The sequence below is a fragment of the Argopecten irradians genome, chromosome 13, assembly GCF_041381155.1.
Source record: "Argopecten irradians isolate NY chromosome 13, Ai_NY, whole genome shotgun sequence".
NCBI lineage: Eukaryota > Metazoa > Mollusca > Bivalvia > Pectinida > Pectinidae > Argopecten > Argopecten irradians.
Window position 1 is genome coordinate 36,440,910 of NC_091146.1, and position 21,304 is coordinate 36,462,213.

The 21,304-nt window shown below is 43.5% G+C and overlaps 1 protein-coding gene across 3 annotated transcripts in view; it reads right to left on the reverse strand.

Moving 5' to 3' along the window:
- LOC138306763 (protein sidekick-1-like) overlaps nt 1–21,304 on the reverse strand; it is a 101,861-nt gene that overhangs the window by 11,050 nt on the left and 69,507 nt on the right. For 2 of the 3 annotated variants that reach the window (XM_069247233.1, XM_069247232.1), the window contains exons 9-10: nt 16,583–16,711; nt 12,804–12,884 (exon numbers count right to left, since the gene is read on the reverse strand). In XM_069247233.1, the coding sequence (XP_069103334.1) occupies nt 12,804–12,884; nt 16,583–16,711 (210 nt within the window). Of the gene's footprint in view, nt 1–12,801; nt 12,885–16,582; nt 16,712–21,304 lie in introns of all 3 variants that reach the window. The other variant, XM_069247234.1, reaches the window with a different exon arrangement.

Genomic DNA, 21,304 nt, shown 5'->3' on the forward strand with positions numbered 1-21,304 from the left:
GAGGTTTATTGTCACCGACATGTTACCATACTGTTAGGGGGTATGTCTGTCACAAACTGAGGTTTATTGTCACCGACATGTTACCCATACTGTTAGGGGGTAGATGTCTGTCACAAACTGAGGTTTATTGTCACCGACATGTTACCCATACTGTTAGGGGGTAGATGTCTGTCACAAACTGAGGTTTATTGTCACCGCCATGTTACCCATACTGTTAGGGGGTAGATGTCTATCACAAACTGAGGTTTATTGTCACCGACATGTTACCCATACTGTTAGGGGGGTAGATGTCTGTCACAAACTGAGGTTTATTGTCACCGCCATGTTACCTATACTGTTAGGGGGTAGATGTCTGTCACAAACTGAGGTTTATTGTCACCGCCATGTTACCCATACTGTTAGGGGGTAGATGTCTGTCACAAACTGAGGTTTATTGTCGCTGCCATGTTACCCATACTGTTAGGGGGTAGATGTCTGTCACAAACTGAGGTTTATTGTCACCGCCATGTTACCCATACTGTTAGGGGGTAGATGTCTGTCACAAACTGAGGTTTATTGTCACCGCCATGTTACCCATACTGTTAGGGGGTAGATGTCTGTCACAAACTGAGGTTTATTGTCACCGCCATGTTACCCATACTGTTAGGGGGTAGATGTCTGTCACAAACTGAGGTTTATTGTCACCGCCATGTTACCCATACTGTTAGGGGGTAGATGTCTGTCACAAACTGAGGTTTATTGTCACCGCCATGTTACCCATACTGTTAGGGGGTAGATGTCTGTCACAAACTGAGGTTTATTGTCACCGCCATGTTACCCATACTGTTAGGGGGGTAGATGTCTGTCACAAACTGAGGTTTATTGTCACCGCCATGTTACCCATACTGTTAGGGGGTAGATGTCTGTCACAAACTGAGGTTTATTGTCACCGCCATGTTACCCATACTGTTAGGGGGTAGATGTCTGTCACAAACTGAGGTTTATTGTCACCGCCACGTTACCCATACTGTTAGGGGGGTAGATGTCTGTCACAAACTGAGGTTTATCCTCACCGACATGTTACCCATACTGTTAGAGGGTAGATGTCTGTCACAAACTGAGGTTTATTGTCACTGCCATGTTACCTATACTGTTAGGGGGTAGATGTCTGTCACAAACTGAGGTTTATTGTCACCGCCATGTTACCCATACTGTTAGGGGGTAGATGTCTGTCACAAACTGAGGTTTATCATCACCGCCATGTTACCCATACTGTTAGGGGGTAGATGTCTGTCACAAACTGAGGTTTATTGTCACTGCCATGTTACCTATACTGTTAGGGGGTAGATGTCTGTCACAAACTGAGGTTTATTGTCACCGCCATGTTACCCATACTGTTAGGGGGTAGATGTCTGTCACAAACTGAGGTTTATTGTCACCGCCATGTTACCCATACTGTTAGGGGGGTAGATGTCTGTCACAAACTGAGGTTTATTGTCACCGCCATGTTACCCATACTGTTAGGGGGTAGATGTCTGTCACAAACTGAGGTTTATTGTCACCGCCATGTTACCCATACTGTTAGGGGGGTAGATGTCTGTCACAAACTGAGGTTTATTGTCACCGCCATGTTACCCATACTGTTAGGGGGTAGATGTCTGTCACAAACTGAGGTTTATTGTCACCGCCATGTTACCCATACTGTTAGGGGGTAGATGTCTGTCACAAACTGAGGTTTATTGTCACCGCCATGTTACCCATACTGTTAGGGGGTAGATGTCTGTCACAAACTGAGGTTTATTGTCACCGCCATGTTACCCATACTGTTAGGGGGTAGATGTCTGTCACAAACTGAGGTTTATTGTCACCGCCATGTTACCCATACTGTTAGGGGGTAGATGTCTGTCACAAACTGAGGTTTATTGTCACCGCCATGTTACCCATACTGTTAGGGGGTAGATGTCTGTCACAAACTGAGGTTTATTGTCACCGCCATGTTACCCATACTGTTAGGGGGTAGATGTCTGTCACAAACTGAGGTTTATTGTCACCGCCATGTTACCCATACTGTTAGGGGGTAGATGTCTGTCACAAACTGAGGTTTATTGTCACCGCCATGTTACCCATTACTGTTAGGGGGTAGATGTCTGTCACAAACTGAGGTTTATTGTCACCGCCATGTTACCCATACTGTTAGGGGGTAGATGTCTGTCACAAACTGAGGTTTATTGTCACCGCCATGTTACCTATACTGTTAGGGGGTAGATGTCTGTCACAAACTGAGGTTTATTGTCACCGCCATGTTACCTATACTGTTAGGGGGTAGATGTCTGTCACAAACTGAGGTTTATTGTCACCGCCATGTTACCTATACTGTTAGGGGGTAGATGTCTGTCACAAACTGAGGTTTATTGTCACCGCCATGTTACCCATACTGTTAGGGGGTAGATGTCTGTCACAAACTGAGGTTTATTGTCACCGCCATGTTACCCATACTGTTAGGGGGTAGATGTCTGTCACAAACTGAGGTTTATTGTCACCGCCATGTTACCCATACTGTTAGGGGGTAGATGTCTGTCACAAACTGAGGTTTATTGTCACCGCCATGTTACCCATACTGTTAGGGGGTAGATGTCTGTCACAAACTGAGGTTTATTGTCACCGCCATGTTACCTATACTGTTAGGGGGTAGATGTCTGTCACAAACTGAGGTTTATCGTCACCGCCATGTTACCCATACTGTTAGGGGGTAGATGTCTGTCACAAACTGAGGTTTATCGTCACCGCCATGTTACCCATACTGTTAGGGGGTAGATGTCTGTCACAAACTGAGGTTTATTGTCACCGCCATGTTACCCATACTGTTAGGGGGTAGATGTCTGTCACAAACTGAGGTTTATTGTCACCGCCATGTTACCTATACTGTTAGGGGGTAGATGTCTGTCACAAACTGAGGTTTATTGTCACCGCCATGTTACCCATACTGTTAGGGGGTAGATGTCTGTCACAAACTGAGGTTTATTGTCACCGCCATGTTACCTATACTGTTAGGGGGTAGATGTCTGTCACAAACTGAGGTTTATCGTCACCGCCATGTTACCCATACTGTTAGGGGGTAGATGTCTGTCACAAACTGAGGTTTATCGTCACCGCCATGTTACCCATACTGTTAGGGGGTAGATGTCTGTCACAAACTGAGGTTTATCGTCACTGCCATGTTATCTATACTGTTAGGGGGTAGATGTCTGTCACAAACTGAGGTTTATTGTCACCGCCATGTTACCCATACTGTTAGGGGGTAGATGTCTGTCACAAACTGAGGTTTATTGTCACCGCCATGTTACCCATACTGTTAGGGGGGGTAGATGTCTGTCACAAACTGAGGTTTATTGTCACCGCCATGTTACCCATACTGTTAGGGGGTAGATGTCTGTCACAAACTGAGGTTTATTGTCACCGCCATGTTACCCATACTGTTAGGGGGTAGATGTCTGTCACAAACTGAGGTTTATTGTCACCGCCATGTTACCATACTGTTAGGGGGTAGATGTCTGTCACAAACTGAGGTTTATTGTCACCGCCATGTTACCTATACTGTTAGGGGGTAGATGTCTGTCACAAACTGAGGTTTATTGTCACCGACATGTTACCCATACTGTTAGGGGGTAGATGTCTGTCACAAACTGAGGTTTATTGTCACCGACATGTTACCCATACTGTTAGGGGGTAGATGTCTGTCACAAACTGAGGTTTATTGTCACCGCCATGTTACCCATACTGTTAGGGGGTAGATGTCTGTCACAAACTGAGGTTTATTGTCACCGCCATGTTACCCATACTGTTAGGGGGGTAGATGTCTGTCACAAACTGAGGTTTATTGTCACCGCCATGTTACCCATACTGTTAGGGGGTAGATGTCTGTCACAAACTGAGGTTTATTGTCACCGCCATGTTACCCATACTGTTAGGGGGTAGATGTCTGTCACAAACTGAGGTTTATTGTCACCGCCATGTTACCCATACTGTTAGGGGGTAGATGTCTGTCACAAACTGAGGTTTATCGTCACCGCCATGTTACCCATACTGTTAGGGGGTAGATGTCTGTCACAAACTGAGGTTTATCGTCACCGCCATGTTACCCATACTGTTAGGGGGTAGATGTCTGTCACAAACTGAGGTTTATTGTCACCGCCATGTTACCCATACTGTTAGGGGGTAGATGTCTGTCACAAACTGAGGTTTATTGTCACCGCCATGTTACCCATACTGTTAGGGGGGTAGATGTCTGTCACAAACTGAGGTTTATTGTCACCGCCATGTTACCCATACTGTTAGGGGGTAGATGTCTGTCACAAACTGAGGTTTATCCTCACCGACATGTTACCCATACTGTTAGGGGGTAGATGTCTGTCACAAACTGAGGTTTATTGTCACCGCCATGTTACCCATACTGTTAGGGGGTAGATGTCTGTCACAAACTGAGGTTTATTGTCACCGCCATGTTACCTATACTGTTAGGGGGTAGATGTCTGTCACAAACTGAGGTTTATTGTCACCGACATGTTACCCATACTGTTAGGGGGTAGATGTCTGTCACAAACTGAGGTTTATCGTCACTGCCATGTTATCTATACTGTTAGGGGGTAGATGTCTGTCACAAACTGAGGTTTATTGTCACCGCCATGTTACCCATACTGTTAGGGGGGTAGATGTCTGTCACAAACTGAGGTTTATTGTCACCGCCATGTTACCCATACTGTTAGGGGGTAGATGTCTGTCACAAACTGAGGTTTATTGTCACCGACATGTTACCTATACTGTTAGGGGGTAGATGTCTGTCACAAACTGAAGTTTATCCTCACCGACATGTTACCCATACTGTTAGGGGGTAGATGTCTGTCACAAACTGAGGTTTATTGTCACCGCCATGTTACCCATACTGTTAGGGGGTAGATGTCTGTCACAAACTGAGGTTTATCGTCACCGCCATGTTACCCATACTGTTAGGGGGTAGATGTCTGTCACAAACTGAGGTTTATTGTCACCGCCATGTTACCCATACTGTTAGGGGGGTAGATGTCTGTCACAAACTGAGGTTTATTGTCACCGCCATGTTACCCATACTGTTAGGGGGTAGATGTCTGTCACAAACTGAGGTTTATTGTCACCGCCATGTTACCTATACTGTTAGGGGGTAGATGTCTGTCACAAACTGAGGTTTATTGTCACCGCCATGTTACCCATACTGTTAGGGGGTAGATGTCTGTCACAAACTGAGGTTTATCCTCACCGACATGTTACCCATACTGTTAGGGGGTAGATGTCTGTCACAAACTGAGGTTTATTGTCACCGCCATGTTACCCATACTGTTAGGGGGTAGATGTCTGTCACAAACTGAGAGGTTTATTGTCACCGCCATGTTACCTATACTGTTAGGGGGTAGATGTCTGTCACAAACTGAGGTTTATTGTCACCGCCACGTTACCCATACTGTTAGGGGGGTAGATGTCTGTCACAAACTGAGGTTTATTGTCACCGCCATGTTACCCATACTGTTAGGGGGTAGATGTCTGTCACAAACTGAGGTTTATTGTCACCGCCATGTTACCTATACTGTTAGGGGGTAGATGTCTGTCACAAACTGAGGTTTATTGTCACCGCCATGTTACCCATACTGTTAGGGGGTAGATGTCTGTCACAAACTGAGGTTTATTGTCACCTCCATGTTACCCATACTGTTAGGGGGTAGATGTCTGTCACAAACTGAGGTTTATCATCATCGCCATGTTACCTATACTGTTAGGGGGTAGATGTCTATCACAAACTGAGGTTTATCGTCACCGCCATGTTACCCATACTGTTAGGGGGTAGATGTCTGTCACAAACTGAGGTTTATTGTCACCGCCATGTTACCCATACTGTTAGGGGGTAGATGTCTGTCACAAACTGAGGTTTATTGTCATCGCCATGTTACCTATACTGTTAGGGGGTAGATGTCTGTCACAAACTGAGGTTTATTGTCACCGCCATGTTACCCATACTGTTAGGGGGTAGATGTCTGTCACAAACTGAGGTTTATTGTCACCGCCATGTTACCCATACTGTTAGGGGGTAGATGTCTGTCACAAACTGAGGTTTATTGTCACCGCCATGTTACCCATACTGTTAGGGGGTAGTCCAATGTCTGTCACAAACTGAGGATGTTTATTGTCACCGCCATGTTACCCATACTGTTAGGGGGTAGATGTCTGTCACAAACTGAGGTTTATTGTCGCTGCCATGTTACCCATACTGTTAGGGGATAGATGTCTGTCACAAACTGAGGTTTATTGTCACTGCCATGTTACCCATACTGTTAGGGGGTAGATACTTGCCATTCCCCGTTTCCAAACCCATTACATATGACTATTAATATCTCCAAATTCAGTGCTAGTAGTGGATATATTTAATCATTGAGCTGCATTCACCTCAAGTGTACGGATGCCAACTGGACATCAGCAAATTTAATTAAGCTTGCTAACGCTTCATGCTGAATTTGCTGCTGTTTGATTGGCATTTCATACTCCCATGATTGCCAACATAATGGAGTTCAACGCTTATATTTACATTTATTCATTTTTAAGATAAATTCTAAAGAAATTTTATCTATATGAGTAAAGTGTTCATTATTGTCATTCAAGATGGAACAGCCCATTTGAAAAAGCCATGTTCCGCGATCGCTTGCACGGACAATTGTGACGCCACATGAAAATGTTCTGGGCGTGTGTTACCCTATGTAAATACATTAAAATTGACCATTGGGTAGGTTAAATGTTCTGGTGTGACCCCTTGGGGTTAAAATGTTATGGTGTGACTATGACCTTGGGTAGAATGTTCTAGTGTGAATGTTAGAATGTTGGTGTGATCCTATGACCCTAGTGTGACCTTGACCTTGGGTAGAATGTTATGGTGTGACCCTATGACTTGGGTGTGAATGTTCTAGTGTGACCTATGACCTTGGGTAGAATGTTCTAGTGTGACCCTATGACCTTGGGTAGAATGTTCTAGTGTGACCCTATGACCTCGGGTAGAATGTTCTAGTGTGACCCTATGGCCTGGGGTAGAATGTTCTAGTGTGACCCTATCCTTGGAGAATGACCTAGTTGTGATCCTATGACCTTGGGTAGAATGTTCTAGTGTGACCCTATGACCTTGGGTAGAATGTTCTAGTGTGACCCTATGACCTTGGGTAGAAGGTTCAGGTGTGACCCTATGACCTTGGGTAAATGTTCTAGTGTGACCCTATGACCTTGGGTTGAATGTTCTAGTGTGACCCTATGACCTTGGGTAGAATGTTATGAGTGTGACCCTGTGACCTTGGGTAGAATGTTATGTGTGACCTGTGACCTTGGGTAGAATGTTATGGTGTGACCCTGTGACCTTGGGTAGAATGTTATGGTGTGACCCTGTGACCTTGGGTAGAATGTTGACCTTAGAATGTTCTGGTGTGACCCTATGACCTTGGGTAGAATGTTCTAGAATGTTCTGGTGTGACCCTATGACCTTGGGTAGAATGTTCTATGGTGTGACCTATGACCTTGGGTAGAATGTTCTAGTGTGACCCTATGACCTTGTGGTAGAATGTTCTAGTGTGACCTATGACCTTGTGGATCCTAGACCTTAAATTGAATGTTATTGATGTGACCCTATGACCTTTAGAATGTTATGGGTGTGACCCTATGATCTTGGGTAGAATGTTATGGTGTGACCCTATGACCTTGGGTAGAATGTTCTGGTGTGACCCTATGACCTTGGGTAAAATGTTCTGGTGTGACCCTATGACCTTGGGTAAAATGTTCTGGTGTGACCCTATGACCTTGGGTAGAATGTTCTGGTGTGACCCTATGACCTTGGGTAGAATGTTCTAGTGTGACCCTATGACCTTGGGTAGAATGTTCTAGTGTGACCCTATGACCTTGTGATCCTATGACCTTGGGTAGAATGTTCTAGTGTGACCCTATGACCTTGGGTAGAATGTTCTGGTGTGACCCTATGACCTTGGGTAGAATGTTCTGGTGTGACCCTATGACCTTGGGTAGAATGTTCTGGTGTGACCCTATGACCTTGGGTAGAATGTTCTAGTGTGACCCTATGACCTTGTGATCCTATGACCTTAAATAGAATGTTCTAGTGTGACCCTATGATCTTGGGTAGAATGTTCTGGTGTGACCCTATGACCTTGGGTAGAATGTTCTGGTGTGACCCTATGACCTTGGGTAGAATGTTCTAGTGTGACCCTATGACCTTGGGTAGAATGTTCTGGTGTGACCCTATGACCTTGTGATCCTATGACCTTGGGTAGAATGTTCTAGTGTGACCCTATGACCTTGGGTAGAATGTTCTAGTGTGACCCTATGACCTTGGGTAGAATGTTCTGGTGTGACCCTATGACCTTGGGTAGAATGTTCTGGTGTGACCCTATGACCTTGGGTAGAATGTTCTAGTGTGACCCTATGACCTTGGGTAGAATGTTCTGGTGTGACCCTATGACCTTGGGTAGAAATGTTCTGGTGTGACCCTATGACCTTGGGTAGAATGTTCTAGTGTGACCCTATGACCTTGGGTAGAATGTTCTAGTGTGACCCTATGACCTTGGGTAGAATGTTCTAGTGTGACCCTATATGGGGACCTTGTGATCCTATGACCTTAAATGTTCTAGTGTGACCTATGACTTGGTAGAATGTTCTGGTGTGACCCTATGACCTTGGGTAGAATGTTATGGTGTGACCCTATGACCTTGGTAGAATGTTCTGGTGTGACCCTATGACCTTGGGGTAGAATGTTCTTGGTGTGACCCTGATGACCTTGAGATCCTATGACCTTAAATAGAATGTTCTAATGTGACCCTATGACCTTGGGTAGAATGTTCTATGTGTGTGACCCTATGACCTTTGTAGAATGTTCTGGTGTGACCTATGACCTTGGATAGAATGTTTCTGGTGTGACCCTATGACCTTTGGGTAGAGAATGTTCATTTGTGGGACCTGTGACCTTTAATGTTATGGTGACCCTATGACCTTGGGTAGAATGTTCTGTGTGTGACCCTATGACTTGAGTAGAATGTTCAGGTGTGACCCTATGACTGTTGGGTAGAATGTTCTGGTGTGACCCTATGACCTTGGGTAGAATGTTATGGTGTGACCCTATGACCTTGGGTAGAATGTTATGGTGTGACCCTGTGACCTTGGGTAGAATGTTCTGGTGTGACCCTATGACCTTGGGTAGAATGTTCTGGTGTGACCCTATGACCTTAGGTAGAATGTTATGGTGTGACCCTATGACCTTGGGTAGAATGTTATGGTGTGACCCTATGACCTTGGGTAGAATGTTCAGGTGTGACCCTATGACCTTGGGTAGAATGTTCTGGTGTGACCCTATGACCTTGGGTAGAATGTTCTGGTGTGACCCTATGACCTTTGGGTTAAATGTTCTGGTGTGACCCTATGACCTTGGGTAGAAATGTTCTGGTGTGACCCTATGACCTTGGGTAGAATGTTCTAGTGTGACCCTATGACCTTGGGTAGAATGTTCTGGTGTGACCCTATGACCTTGGGTAGAATGTTCTGGTGTGACCCTATGACCTTGGGTAGAATGTTATGGTGTGACCCTATGACCTTGGGTAGAATGTTCTGGTGTGACCCTATGACCTTGGGTAGAATGTTCTGGTGTGACCCTATGACCTTGGGTTGAATGTTCTAGTGTGACCCTATGACCTTGGGTAGAATGTTCAGGTGTGAACCTATGACCTTGTGATCCTATGACCTTAAATAGAATGTTCTAGTGTGACCCTATGACCTTGGGTAGAATGTTCTAGTGTGACCCTATGACCTTGTGATCCTATGACCTTAAATAGAATGTTCTAGTGTGACCCTATGACCTTGAGTAGAATGTTCAGGTGTGACCCTATGACCTTGGGTAGAATGTTCTATGTAAATGTTCTGGTGTGACCCTATGACCTTGGGTAAATGTTATGGTGTGACACTATGACCTTGGGTAGAATGTTCTAGTGTGACCCTATGACCTTGGGTGAATGTTCTAGTGTGACCCTATGACCTTGGGTAGAATGTTATGGTGTGACCCTATGACCTTGGGTAGAATGTTATGGTGTGACCCTATGACCTTGGGTAAAATGTTATGGTGTGACCCTATGACCTTGGGTAGAATGTTCTGGTGTGACCCTATGACCTTGGGTAGAATGTTCTGGTGTGACCCTATGACCTTGGGTAGAATGTTCAGGTGTGACCCTATGACCTTGGGTTGAATGTTCTGGTGTGACCCTATGACCTTGGGTAGAATGTTATGGTGTGACCCTATGACCTTGGGTAGAATGTTCTAGTGTGACCCTATGACCTTTGAGTAGAATGTTCAGGTGTGACCCTATGACCTTAAGTAGAATGTTATGTAGTGTGACCCTATGACCTTGGGTAAAATGTTATGGTGTGACACTATGACCTTGGGTTGAATGTTCTAGTGTGACCCTATGACCTTGGGTAGAATGTTATGGTGTGACCCTATGACCTTGGGTAGAATGTTCTGGTGTGACCCTATGACCTTGGGTAGAATGTTCTGGTGTGACCCTATGACCTTGGGTAGAATGTTCTGGTGTGACCCTATGACCTTGGGTAGAATGTTCTGGTGTGACCCTATGACCTTGGGTAGAATGTTCTGGTGTGACCCTATGACCTTGGGTAGAATGTTCTGGTGTGACCCTATGACCTTGGGTAGAATGTTCTAGTGTGACCCTATGACCTTGGGTAGAATGTTCTGGTGTGACCCTATGACCTTGGGTAGAATGTTCTAGTGTGACCCTATGACCTTGGGTAGAATGTTCTGGTGTGACCCTATGACCTTGGGTTGAATGTTCTAGTGTGACCCTATGACCTTGGGTAGAATGTTCTGGTGTGACCCTATGACTTTGGGTAGAATGTTCTGGTGTGACCCTATGACCTTGGGTTGAATGTTCTAGTGTGACCCTATGACCTTGGGTAGAATGTTATGGTGTGACCCTATGACCTTGGGTAGAATGTTCTAGTGTGACCCTATGACCTTGGGTAGAATGTTCTGGTGTGACCCTATGACCTTGTGATCCTATGACCTTGGGTAGAATGTTCTAGTGTGACCCTATGATCTTGGGTAGAATGTTCTGGTGTGACCCTATGACCTTGGGTAAAATGTTCTGGTGTGACCCTATGACCTTGGGTTAGAATGTTTCTGGTGTGACCCTATGACCTTGGGTTGAATGTTCTGGTGTGACCCTATGACCTTGGGTAGAATGTTATGGTGTGACCCTATGACCTTGGGTAGAATGTTCTGGTGTGACCCTATGACCTTGGGTAGAATGTTCTGGTGTGACCCTATGACCTTGTGATCCTATGACCTTGGGTAGAATGTTCTGGTGTGACCCTATGACCTTGGGTAGAATGTTCTTAGTGTGACCCTATGACCTTGTGATCCTATGACCTTAAATAGAATGTTCTGTGTGTGACCCTATGACTTTGAGTAGAATGTTCTAGTGTGACCCTATGACCTTGGATCTTGTAGAATGTTATGGTGTGACCCTTTGACCTTGGTAGTAAATGTTCTGGTGTGACCCTATGATTTTGGGTAGAATGTTCTAGTGTGACCCTATGACCTTGGGTAGAATGTTATGGTGTGACCCTATGACCTTGGGTAGAATGTTCTGGTGTGACCCTATGACCTTGGGTAGAATGTTCTGGTGTGACCCTATGACCTTGGGTAGAATGTTCTGGTGTGACCCTATGACCTTGGGTAGAATGTTCAGGTGTGACCCTATGACCTTGGGTGATCCTATGACCTTAAATAGTGACCCTATGACCTGGGTAATGTTCGTGTGACCCTATGACCTTGGGTAGAATGTTATGTGTGACCCTGTGACCTTGGGTAAAAATGTTATGGTGTGACACTATGACCTTGGGTAGAATGTTCTGGTGTGACCCTATGATCTTGGGTAGAATGTTCTAGTGTGACCCTATGACCTTGGGTAGAATGTTATGGTGTGACCCTGTGACCTTGGGTAGAATGTTCTGGTGTGACCCTATGATCTTGGGTAGAATGTTCTAGTGTGACCCTATGACCTTGGGTAGAATGTTCTGGTGTGACACTATGACCTTGGGTTGAATGTTCTAGTGTGACCCTATGACCTTGGGTAGAATGTATGGTGTGACACTATGACCTTGGGTTGAATGTTCTAGTGTGACCCTATGACCTTGGGTAGAATGTTATGGTGTGACACTATGACCTTGGGTTGAATGTTCTAGTGTGACCCTATGACCTTGGGTAGAATGTTATGGTGTGACACTATGACCTTAGGTAGAATGTTATGGTGTGACCCTATGACCTTAGGTAGAATGTTATGGTGTGACTTGACCTGTGACCTTGGGTTGAATGTTATGGTGTGACACTATGACCTTGGGTTGAATGTTCTAGTGTGTCCTTATGACCTTGGGTAGAATGTTATGGTGTGACACTATGACCTTAGGTAGAATGTTATGGTGTGACCCTATGACCTTCGGTAGAATGTTATGGTGTGACCCTATGACCTTGGGTAGAATGTTATGGTGTGACCCTGTGACCTTGGGTAGAATGTTATGGTGTGACCCTGTGACCTTGGGTAGAATGTTCTAGTGTGACCCTATGACCTTGGGTAGAATGTTCTGGTGTGACCCTATGACCTTGGGTAGAATGTTCTGGTGTGACCCTATGACCTTAGGTAGAATGTTCTGGTGTGACCCTATGACCTTAGGTAGAATGTTATATTACATACCTTTGGGTGCCTTTGTTACGACAGCGTACACACTATTATCTGTACCTTTATCTGTAATAACGTTATGATTCACAGCTCTACCTGGTGACAAAATTTAGAATCAAAATAATAAAAAAATATCCCAGATTTATCGAAGTGTTAATGGTGCCTACAAGAGAACGTTCTGTGTCAAGGTTTTTCCCTTCTTTCCCTAATCATTTGAAATATTGAATACGCCCAGGGCTCATTTTCATGAACATTCCTTAAATTTCTTTGGGAAAATTCTCCATAAGAAAGGTTACAGAAGTTACGTAAAGCTCCTTAAACATAAGATTTTCCCATAGCTTCTGTAATGTTAATAAGGAATTCCTTAAAGTTAAAGTGTACACGGAATGGTTTGGTATATAAGGCTTGATAAATGTGTCATTTTATAAAATTTAGAATGGAGAAAGTACGAGTTTCATAGCGAATTTGGTATTAGAGATATTGCGACTTTTCTCTAGAACACACCTGAAGCCCCATGCCATTGACCCCGATTCGGGACCCCTGACCTGTGACGTCACGAGGACAACGGGACCGACTCTACTCGCATAAGATAGAGTGGCGATTTTCTGTGTCCGCCATCTAATATAAACTATCTGTTTGTAAATATCGATTTTTACAGACACAAGTACCTGTGTACATGTCCGATGCCTATTTGATATTATCCTCAATCACAGATATGAGTTTGGAATACGTTTGAAAATAGGGATTTATACCATGCATATATACCTGTCGTAGATAAATGAACATTTCTGCGCGATTTCTGCACAATTATACACAATATAATGTGTATATTAATCCACGTACGTTGTAAACCTACGGTATTTGCAACCACATGTACATGAATATTATGTAAAGGATTCTTGACTATGTTATCCAAAACCCGACTCGGGTCGTTGTACTGGTCAAACCCGCTTTATAAATTTCTCACTTTTTCATATAACATACCCATACGAATTAAGTTATGATTCTAAACAGAATTTTTTGCATATATATGTAAATGCATCTACTAATTCCGTTATATCTGAAATCGATTCTTTTTTTTGACGAAATACATTCAGCTTTCATATAATACAATACATCCGACGACTTGTTGATATTTCGCTCAAGTTCATTTATGCACGAGTCAGACGATAAAAAGACTGAAGATGTCTATGCCTAATCCAAGTTGCAGATATCAAGTACAGAACAAAATCAGAACTGTACTTCCGAATAGCCAATGTCGTGCTGCGTTTATCTCTTTACCTGTATACTGCAGTAACTAAAACGCGTGGTCAACCGAGACTAATGAGGGGGCTAATAACCAGATTACGTAAGAAAGGTGTTTAGTGACCTGTCACGCTTCGTTGATTAGCTCACGTCAGGTGTCAAAAGTAAGATCACATGTAAGTTAGCGATGGACCATCATTTAATTGTTGTATGTCATATTTGTTTACACTTATAAATCCTTGGTTTACAGTAAAATATACCGTTCGAACATAACATATAACAAGTGTATAAATCACTAGATGTATACATAATTGTATATTTCAGAATGACCAAGGTATACATTTGTCTCGTATATATGTTTCTAGATATATATGTACTTGTATTTTTATAACAGAAACTACAAAATTATTTCCAAATGGCATGTCGAGAAAGAACAATGCAAATATGATGCACAATGTCAGAATTTTTATATTTCCGGTAGTTGCTAGATTTTGGATATCCAATTCTTTGTGAATTTTGGTCAATATCGATCATTATATAATACTAATAATGATAATCTATATGACCAATAAATGTACTGTTGAATATTGTTAAAATAACACATGTTCTCATACATGTACATGTAGCTTTAAAAGGAAGATAGACTCGTTACAGCTATAAATGAATTATGTATTTTAAATTCAATTTCGCAAGTGGTTTATTTTTTTTATTTTCTCCCCCTTTCAATTTATGTCTATGATATCTACGTGTATTGAACTATGAAATTTAACACCTTTTCTTTTCGTTATGCTGATTCTTGAAATCCATAGGCTTAGTTAATTTTTATTTATAGAACATATTCAAATTGATAATTATATGACCATCATTTTTCGAATTCGTCTCTTTTTATATGACATTATGAAAATTGAATATTCCCCAGGTGTGATAATTTAGTAAGCTGTTAAAACAGAGATAAGATCTCTACTTAAAAGTTTTTACACAAGGTACACCTGGCTTACACCAGAAACATAAATAACTTATAATTTCCGCTAATCTTCTTATGTATTTAGCATGATTTCAGTTGCAATATTTCCTATTGTATATATAATATTAAATCGTCAAAAACTGTATACTGTATATATATCTGTAAAATTCTCGTAACCCCATTTTAGGAATACATATATGTCCACCTTTGTGTTATAACCCCACTACCAAACACCTCACTGCCGTTGTCCTCGTGACGTCACACCGGTTATTCCCCAAATCAGCGTGAGCGGCCGATTCCCTGATTAGCAGTTGATATACAGGTAAAAATCGAGCACTTCGGAGGGCGGTATCTCGGTAATGAAGCGGCCGATTTTGATGCGGTTTTCAACATTCTTGTCAGGAGATCAAACAGAATAACATATTTAAATATAATTTTCCATTCCGTGTACAATTTAAGGAATGTTCGTGAAACTGGGCCCTGGACACAGCAGAAAGACGCTTCAAATGTCACAAATTAGTACGACCATAATTAGCCTAGCTGAGGTTGAACTTGCTCAAAATTGAATCAAGGGGATCATATTAAATCTATTTGAGAAAGACTTTCAGAAATAATGAAAATAAACTTTGTCAAAATAAAAATTGGCCGGCTTCTGCCATCTTGTATAGGCACAACAATGGATTAGACGGAATATTGGAACGAAGTTAAAAAATCTAAAAATTTCTGACAGGTGGTGGATTGCCGGATAACAAACCACGGAAAACAATTCACTCACTGTGCGTTCAATTAGCGGATTTGTGTCAGTTGTACTAACTTAATACGACACCGCATAATAGAACGCGTTCGAATTTTTCCACGATGGCGGCTTCCATATGAAAGACACGCTTCGAATATAAAAGCCAAGGGTTTTCTGTGTTAACAATAAAATGGGTATTGAAGCAACACATAGTTTGGGCATACTTCAAATAGATAATCCATGTAATTTCATCAGATATTTAAGGATTAACTTGAATAGATTTTTTATGTTATGGAGATATAACAAAAAAATCTGAGTGTACTCTAAATAAACCGCGAAGCGGTTTATGATGAGAGTACACTCAGATTTTTGTGTTATATCTCCATAACATAAAAAATCTATTCAAATTAATCCTTATAATTCAATTTACTAAAGATAATCTCTTCAACATTTAAAATTCATTTTGGGACTCTTTTGTCTATGAAATTATTACGCCGTCATCTCAGCCAATCAGAAGCGACGTTACAAACGGCGACGGCATTTTTTCCTTTATGGGCTGATAAAGTAAATTTTTTAAGCCAATGGAAATCCATGTAATTTCATCAGATATATATATATATATATATGCTCTGTCTTTTCGACAAAGAAAACATATCGATGACAAATCTCGTGTCCGCCATCTTAGATACAATTTGTACCGGTTCGGTTCGGCTGATGTTGCGCGTTCCATTTGAGAAATAGCTGTCAGATTGGTACGAATCCGCAAATGGAACACACATGTAGCTAATATACTTTGAAAGTACATCAATTTCAACAAATTTTATTTCAACACTATTTGAACCAGTTTACCTTGTTTAATCCGTCTTTGCTTGACGATTAAAAATCCGATGATGGCGACAACTCCGACGAGGATAACGATGACAATTACGACGATAGTGACAACAACTGTGGACTGGGAACTGGGAGGAGGTGGCAGCGCTAAAATAAACAAAAAAAAATCACAATTAAAAATTCTCCCGCGTAGTGCTATCTTGTGATGTGGTTGCTAGGAAAAAGACAATTTTTACACAGAGACAGCTGACGGCGTAATTACGGCGTACATTCTTACGACGTCATCAATTTTGGCGAACAAGGACGTTCCTGTGGTGATAACGTGATTACAATCGTTGAAAGAATATTTTCGGTACTTTTTAGAAGAGAAATAATCTAACGCGGATCTTTAAAGTGGACAAAGGTAAAGACAAGCTACAAGAGATCTTTGCATGTGCACAAATAAAGCAATAGAAAAAGAATATTTCACCCTATACATCTCAACCCTCGGGATAAGATTCTTAAGCTGTCCAACACGAGGCACCCCACAGGGTGTGAGAGATTCTATTAATCTTAACTCTCATGACTTTTGCTTACCACCACTCCGCAATGCTAATACAATGTATTGGCCTGTTACACAGGAGTTAAGATATCATCGTCTACTTGACAGACTCTACAGAATTGACAAATTCTACAAATCCCAGATATTTAGAGCTAGTTCAAATTGCTGAGAAGTGAGAAGGTCTGTTGGTTACCCATAGATAGTCTGGTCGCTGATCCCCGAGGACTTCCCCCGCCCAATTATGTTGGAGACAGTCTATATATACCCACCAATAGTCTGGACGCTGATCCCCGAGGACTTCCCCCGCCCAATTATGTTGGAGACAGTCTATATATACCCACCAATAGTCTGGACGCTGATCACTGAGGACTTCCCCCGCCCAATTATGTTGGAGACAGTCTATATATACCCACCAATAGTCTGGACGCTGATCCCCGAGGACTTCCCCCGCCCAATTATTTAGAGACAGTCTATATATACCCACCAATAGTCTGGACGCTGATCACTGAGGACTTCCCCCGCCCAATTATGTTGGAGACAGTCTATATATACCCACCAATAGTCTGGACGCTGATCTGCGAGGAATTCCCCCGCCCAATTCTGTTGGAGACAGTCTATATATACCCACCAATAGTCTGGACGCTGATCCCCGAGGACTTCCCCCGCCCAATTATGTTGGAGACAGTCTATATATACCCACCAATAGTCTGGACGCTGATCTCCGAGGACTTCCCCCGCCCAATTATGTTGGAGACAGTCTATATATATACCCACCAATAGTCTGGACGCTGATCACTGAGGACTTCCCCCGCCCAATTATGTTGGAGACAGTCTATATATACCCACCAATAGTCTGGACGCTGATCACTGAGGAGTTCCCCCGCCCAATTATGTTGGAGACAGTCTATATATACCCACCAATAGTCTGGACGCTGATCCCCGAGGACTTCCCCCGCCCAATTATGTTGGAGACAGTCTATATATACCCACCAATAGTCTGGTCGCTGATCCCCGAGGACTTCCCCCGCCCAATTATGTTGGAGACAGTCTATATATACCCACCAATAGTCTGGACGCTGATCACCGAGGACTTCCCCCGCCCAATTATATTGGAGACAGTCTATATATACCCACCAATAGTCTGGACGCTGATCCCCGAGGACTTCCCCCGCCCAATTATGTTGGAGACAGTCTATATATACCCACCAATAGTCTGGACGCTGATCACTGAGGATTTCTCCCGCCCTATTATATTGGAGACAGTCTAAATATACCCACCAATAGTCTGGACGCTGATCTCCGAGGACTTTCCCCGCCCAATTATATTAGAGACAGTCTATATATACCAACCAATAGTCTGGGCGCTGATCTCCGAGGAGTTCCCCCGCCCTATTATATTGGAGACAGTCTATATATACCAACCAATAGTCTGGAGGCTGATCACTGAGGACTTCTCCCGCCCAATTACATTAGAGACAGTCTATATATACCCACCAATAGTCTGGTCGCTGATCACTGAGGACTTCCCCCGCCCTATTCTGTTGAAGACAGTCTATATATATACCAACCAATAGTCTGGACGCTGATCACTGAGGAATTCCCCCGCCCAATTATGTTTGAGACACTCTATATATACCAACCAATAGTCTGAATGCTGATCTCCGAGGACTTCCTCCGCCCAATTATTTAGAGACAGTCTATATATACCCACCAATAGTCTAGACGCTGATCAATGAGGACTTCCCCCGCCCAATTACATTAGAGACAGTCTATATATGCCCACCAATAGTCTGGACGCTGATCTGCGAGGAATTCCCCCGCCCTATTCTGTTGGAGACATTCTATATATACCCACCAATAGTCTGGACGCTGATCACTGAAGAATTCCCCCGCCCTATTCTGTTGGAGGCAGTCTATATATACCCACCAATAGTCTGGACGCTGATCTCCGAGGACTTCCCCCGCCCTATTCTGTTGGAGACATTCTATATATACCCACCAATAGTCTGGACGCTGATCACTGAGGAGTTCCCCCGCCCTATTCTGTTGGAGACAGTCTATATATACCAACCAATAGTCTGGACGCTGATCTCCGAGGACTTTCCCCCGCCCAATTATATTAGAGACAGTCTATATATACCAACCAATAGTCTGGACGCTGATCTTCGAGGAGTTCCCCCGCCCTATTATATTGGAGACAGTCTAAATATACCCACCAATAGTCTGGACGCTGATCTCCGAGGAGTTCCCCCGCCCTATTATATTGGAGACAGTCTATATATACCCACCAACAGTCTTGACGCTGATCTTCGAGGAGTTCCCCCGCCCTTTTATATTGGAGACAGTCTAAATATACCCACCAATAGTCTGGACGCTGATCACTGAGGACTTCTCCCGCCCTATTATATTGGAGACAGTCTAAATATACCCACCAATAGTCTGGACGCTGATCTCCGAGGACTTTCCCCGCCAAATTATATTAGAGACAGTCTATATATACCAACCAATAGTCTGGGCGCTGATCTCCGAGGAGTTCCCCCGCCCTATTATATTGGAGACAGTCTATATATACCAACCAATAGTCTGGACGCTGATCACTGAGGACTTCTCCCGCCCAATTACATTAGAGACAGTCTATATATACCCACCAATAGTCTGGACGCTGATCCCCGAGGACTTCCCCCGCCCAATTATGTTGGAGACAGTCTATATATACCCACCAATAGTCTGGTCGCTGATCCCCGAGGAATTCTCCCGCCCAATTACATTAGAGACAGTCTATATATACCCACCAATAGTCTGGTCGCTGATCCCCGAGGAATTCTCCGCCCTATTCTGTTGGAGACAGTCTATATATACCCACCAATAGTCTGGGCGCTGATCCCCGAGGAATTCTCCGCCCTATTCTGTTGGAGACAGTCTATATATACTCACCAATAGTCTGGACGCTGATCACTGAGGACTTCCCCCGCCCAATTACATTAGAGACAGTCTATATATACCAACCAATAGTCTGGACGCTGATCACTGAGGACTTCCCCCGCCCTATTCTGTTGAAGACAGTCTATATATACCAACCAATAGTCTGGACGCTGATCACTGAGTAATTCCCCCGCCCAATTATGTTTGAGACACTCTATATATACCAACCAATAGTCTGAATGCTGATCTCCGAGGACTTCCTCCGCCCAATTATTTAGAGACAGTCTATATATACCCACCAATAGTCTGGACGCTGATCACTGAGGACTTCCCCCGCCCAATTACATTAGAGACAGTCTATATATGCCCACCAATAGTCTGGACGCTGATCTGCGAGGAATTCCCCCGCCCTATTCTGTTGGAGACATTCTATATATACCCACCAATAGTCTGGACGCTGATCACTGAGGAATTCCCCCGCCCTATTCTGTTGGAGGCAGTCTATATATACCCACCAATAGTCTGGACGCTGATCTCCGAGGACTTCCCCCGCCCTATTCTGTTGGAGACATTCTATATATACCCACCAATAGTCTGGACGCTGATCACTGAGGAATTCCCCCGCCCTATTATGTTGGAGACATTCTATATATACCCACCAATAGTCTGGACGCTGATCACTGAGGAGTTCCCCCGCCCTATTCTGTTGGAGACAGTCTATATATACCAACCAATAGTCTGGACGCTGATCTCCAAGGACTTTCCCCGCCCAATTATATTAGAGACAGTCTATATATACCAACCAATAGTCTGGACGCTGATCTCCGAGGAGTTCCCCCGCCCTATTATATTGGAGACAGTCTAAATATACCCACCAATAGTCTGGACGCTGATCTCCGAGGAGTTCCCCCGCCCTATTATATTGGAGACAGTCTATATATACCCACCAATAGTCTGGACGCTGATCTTCGAGGAGTTCCCCCGCCCTATTATATTGGAGACAGTCTAAATATACCCACCAATAGTCTGGACGCTGATCACTGAGGATTTCTCCCGCCCTATTATATTGGAGACAGTCTAAATATACCCACCAATAGTCTGGACGCTGATCTCCGAGGACTTTCCCCGCCCAATTATATTAGAGACAGTCTATATATACCAACCAATAGTCTGGGCGCTGATCTCCGAGGAGTTCCCCCGCCCTATTATATTGGAGACAGTCTATATATACCAACCAATAGTCTGGAGGCTGATCACTGAGGACTTCTCCCGCCCAA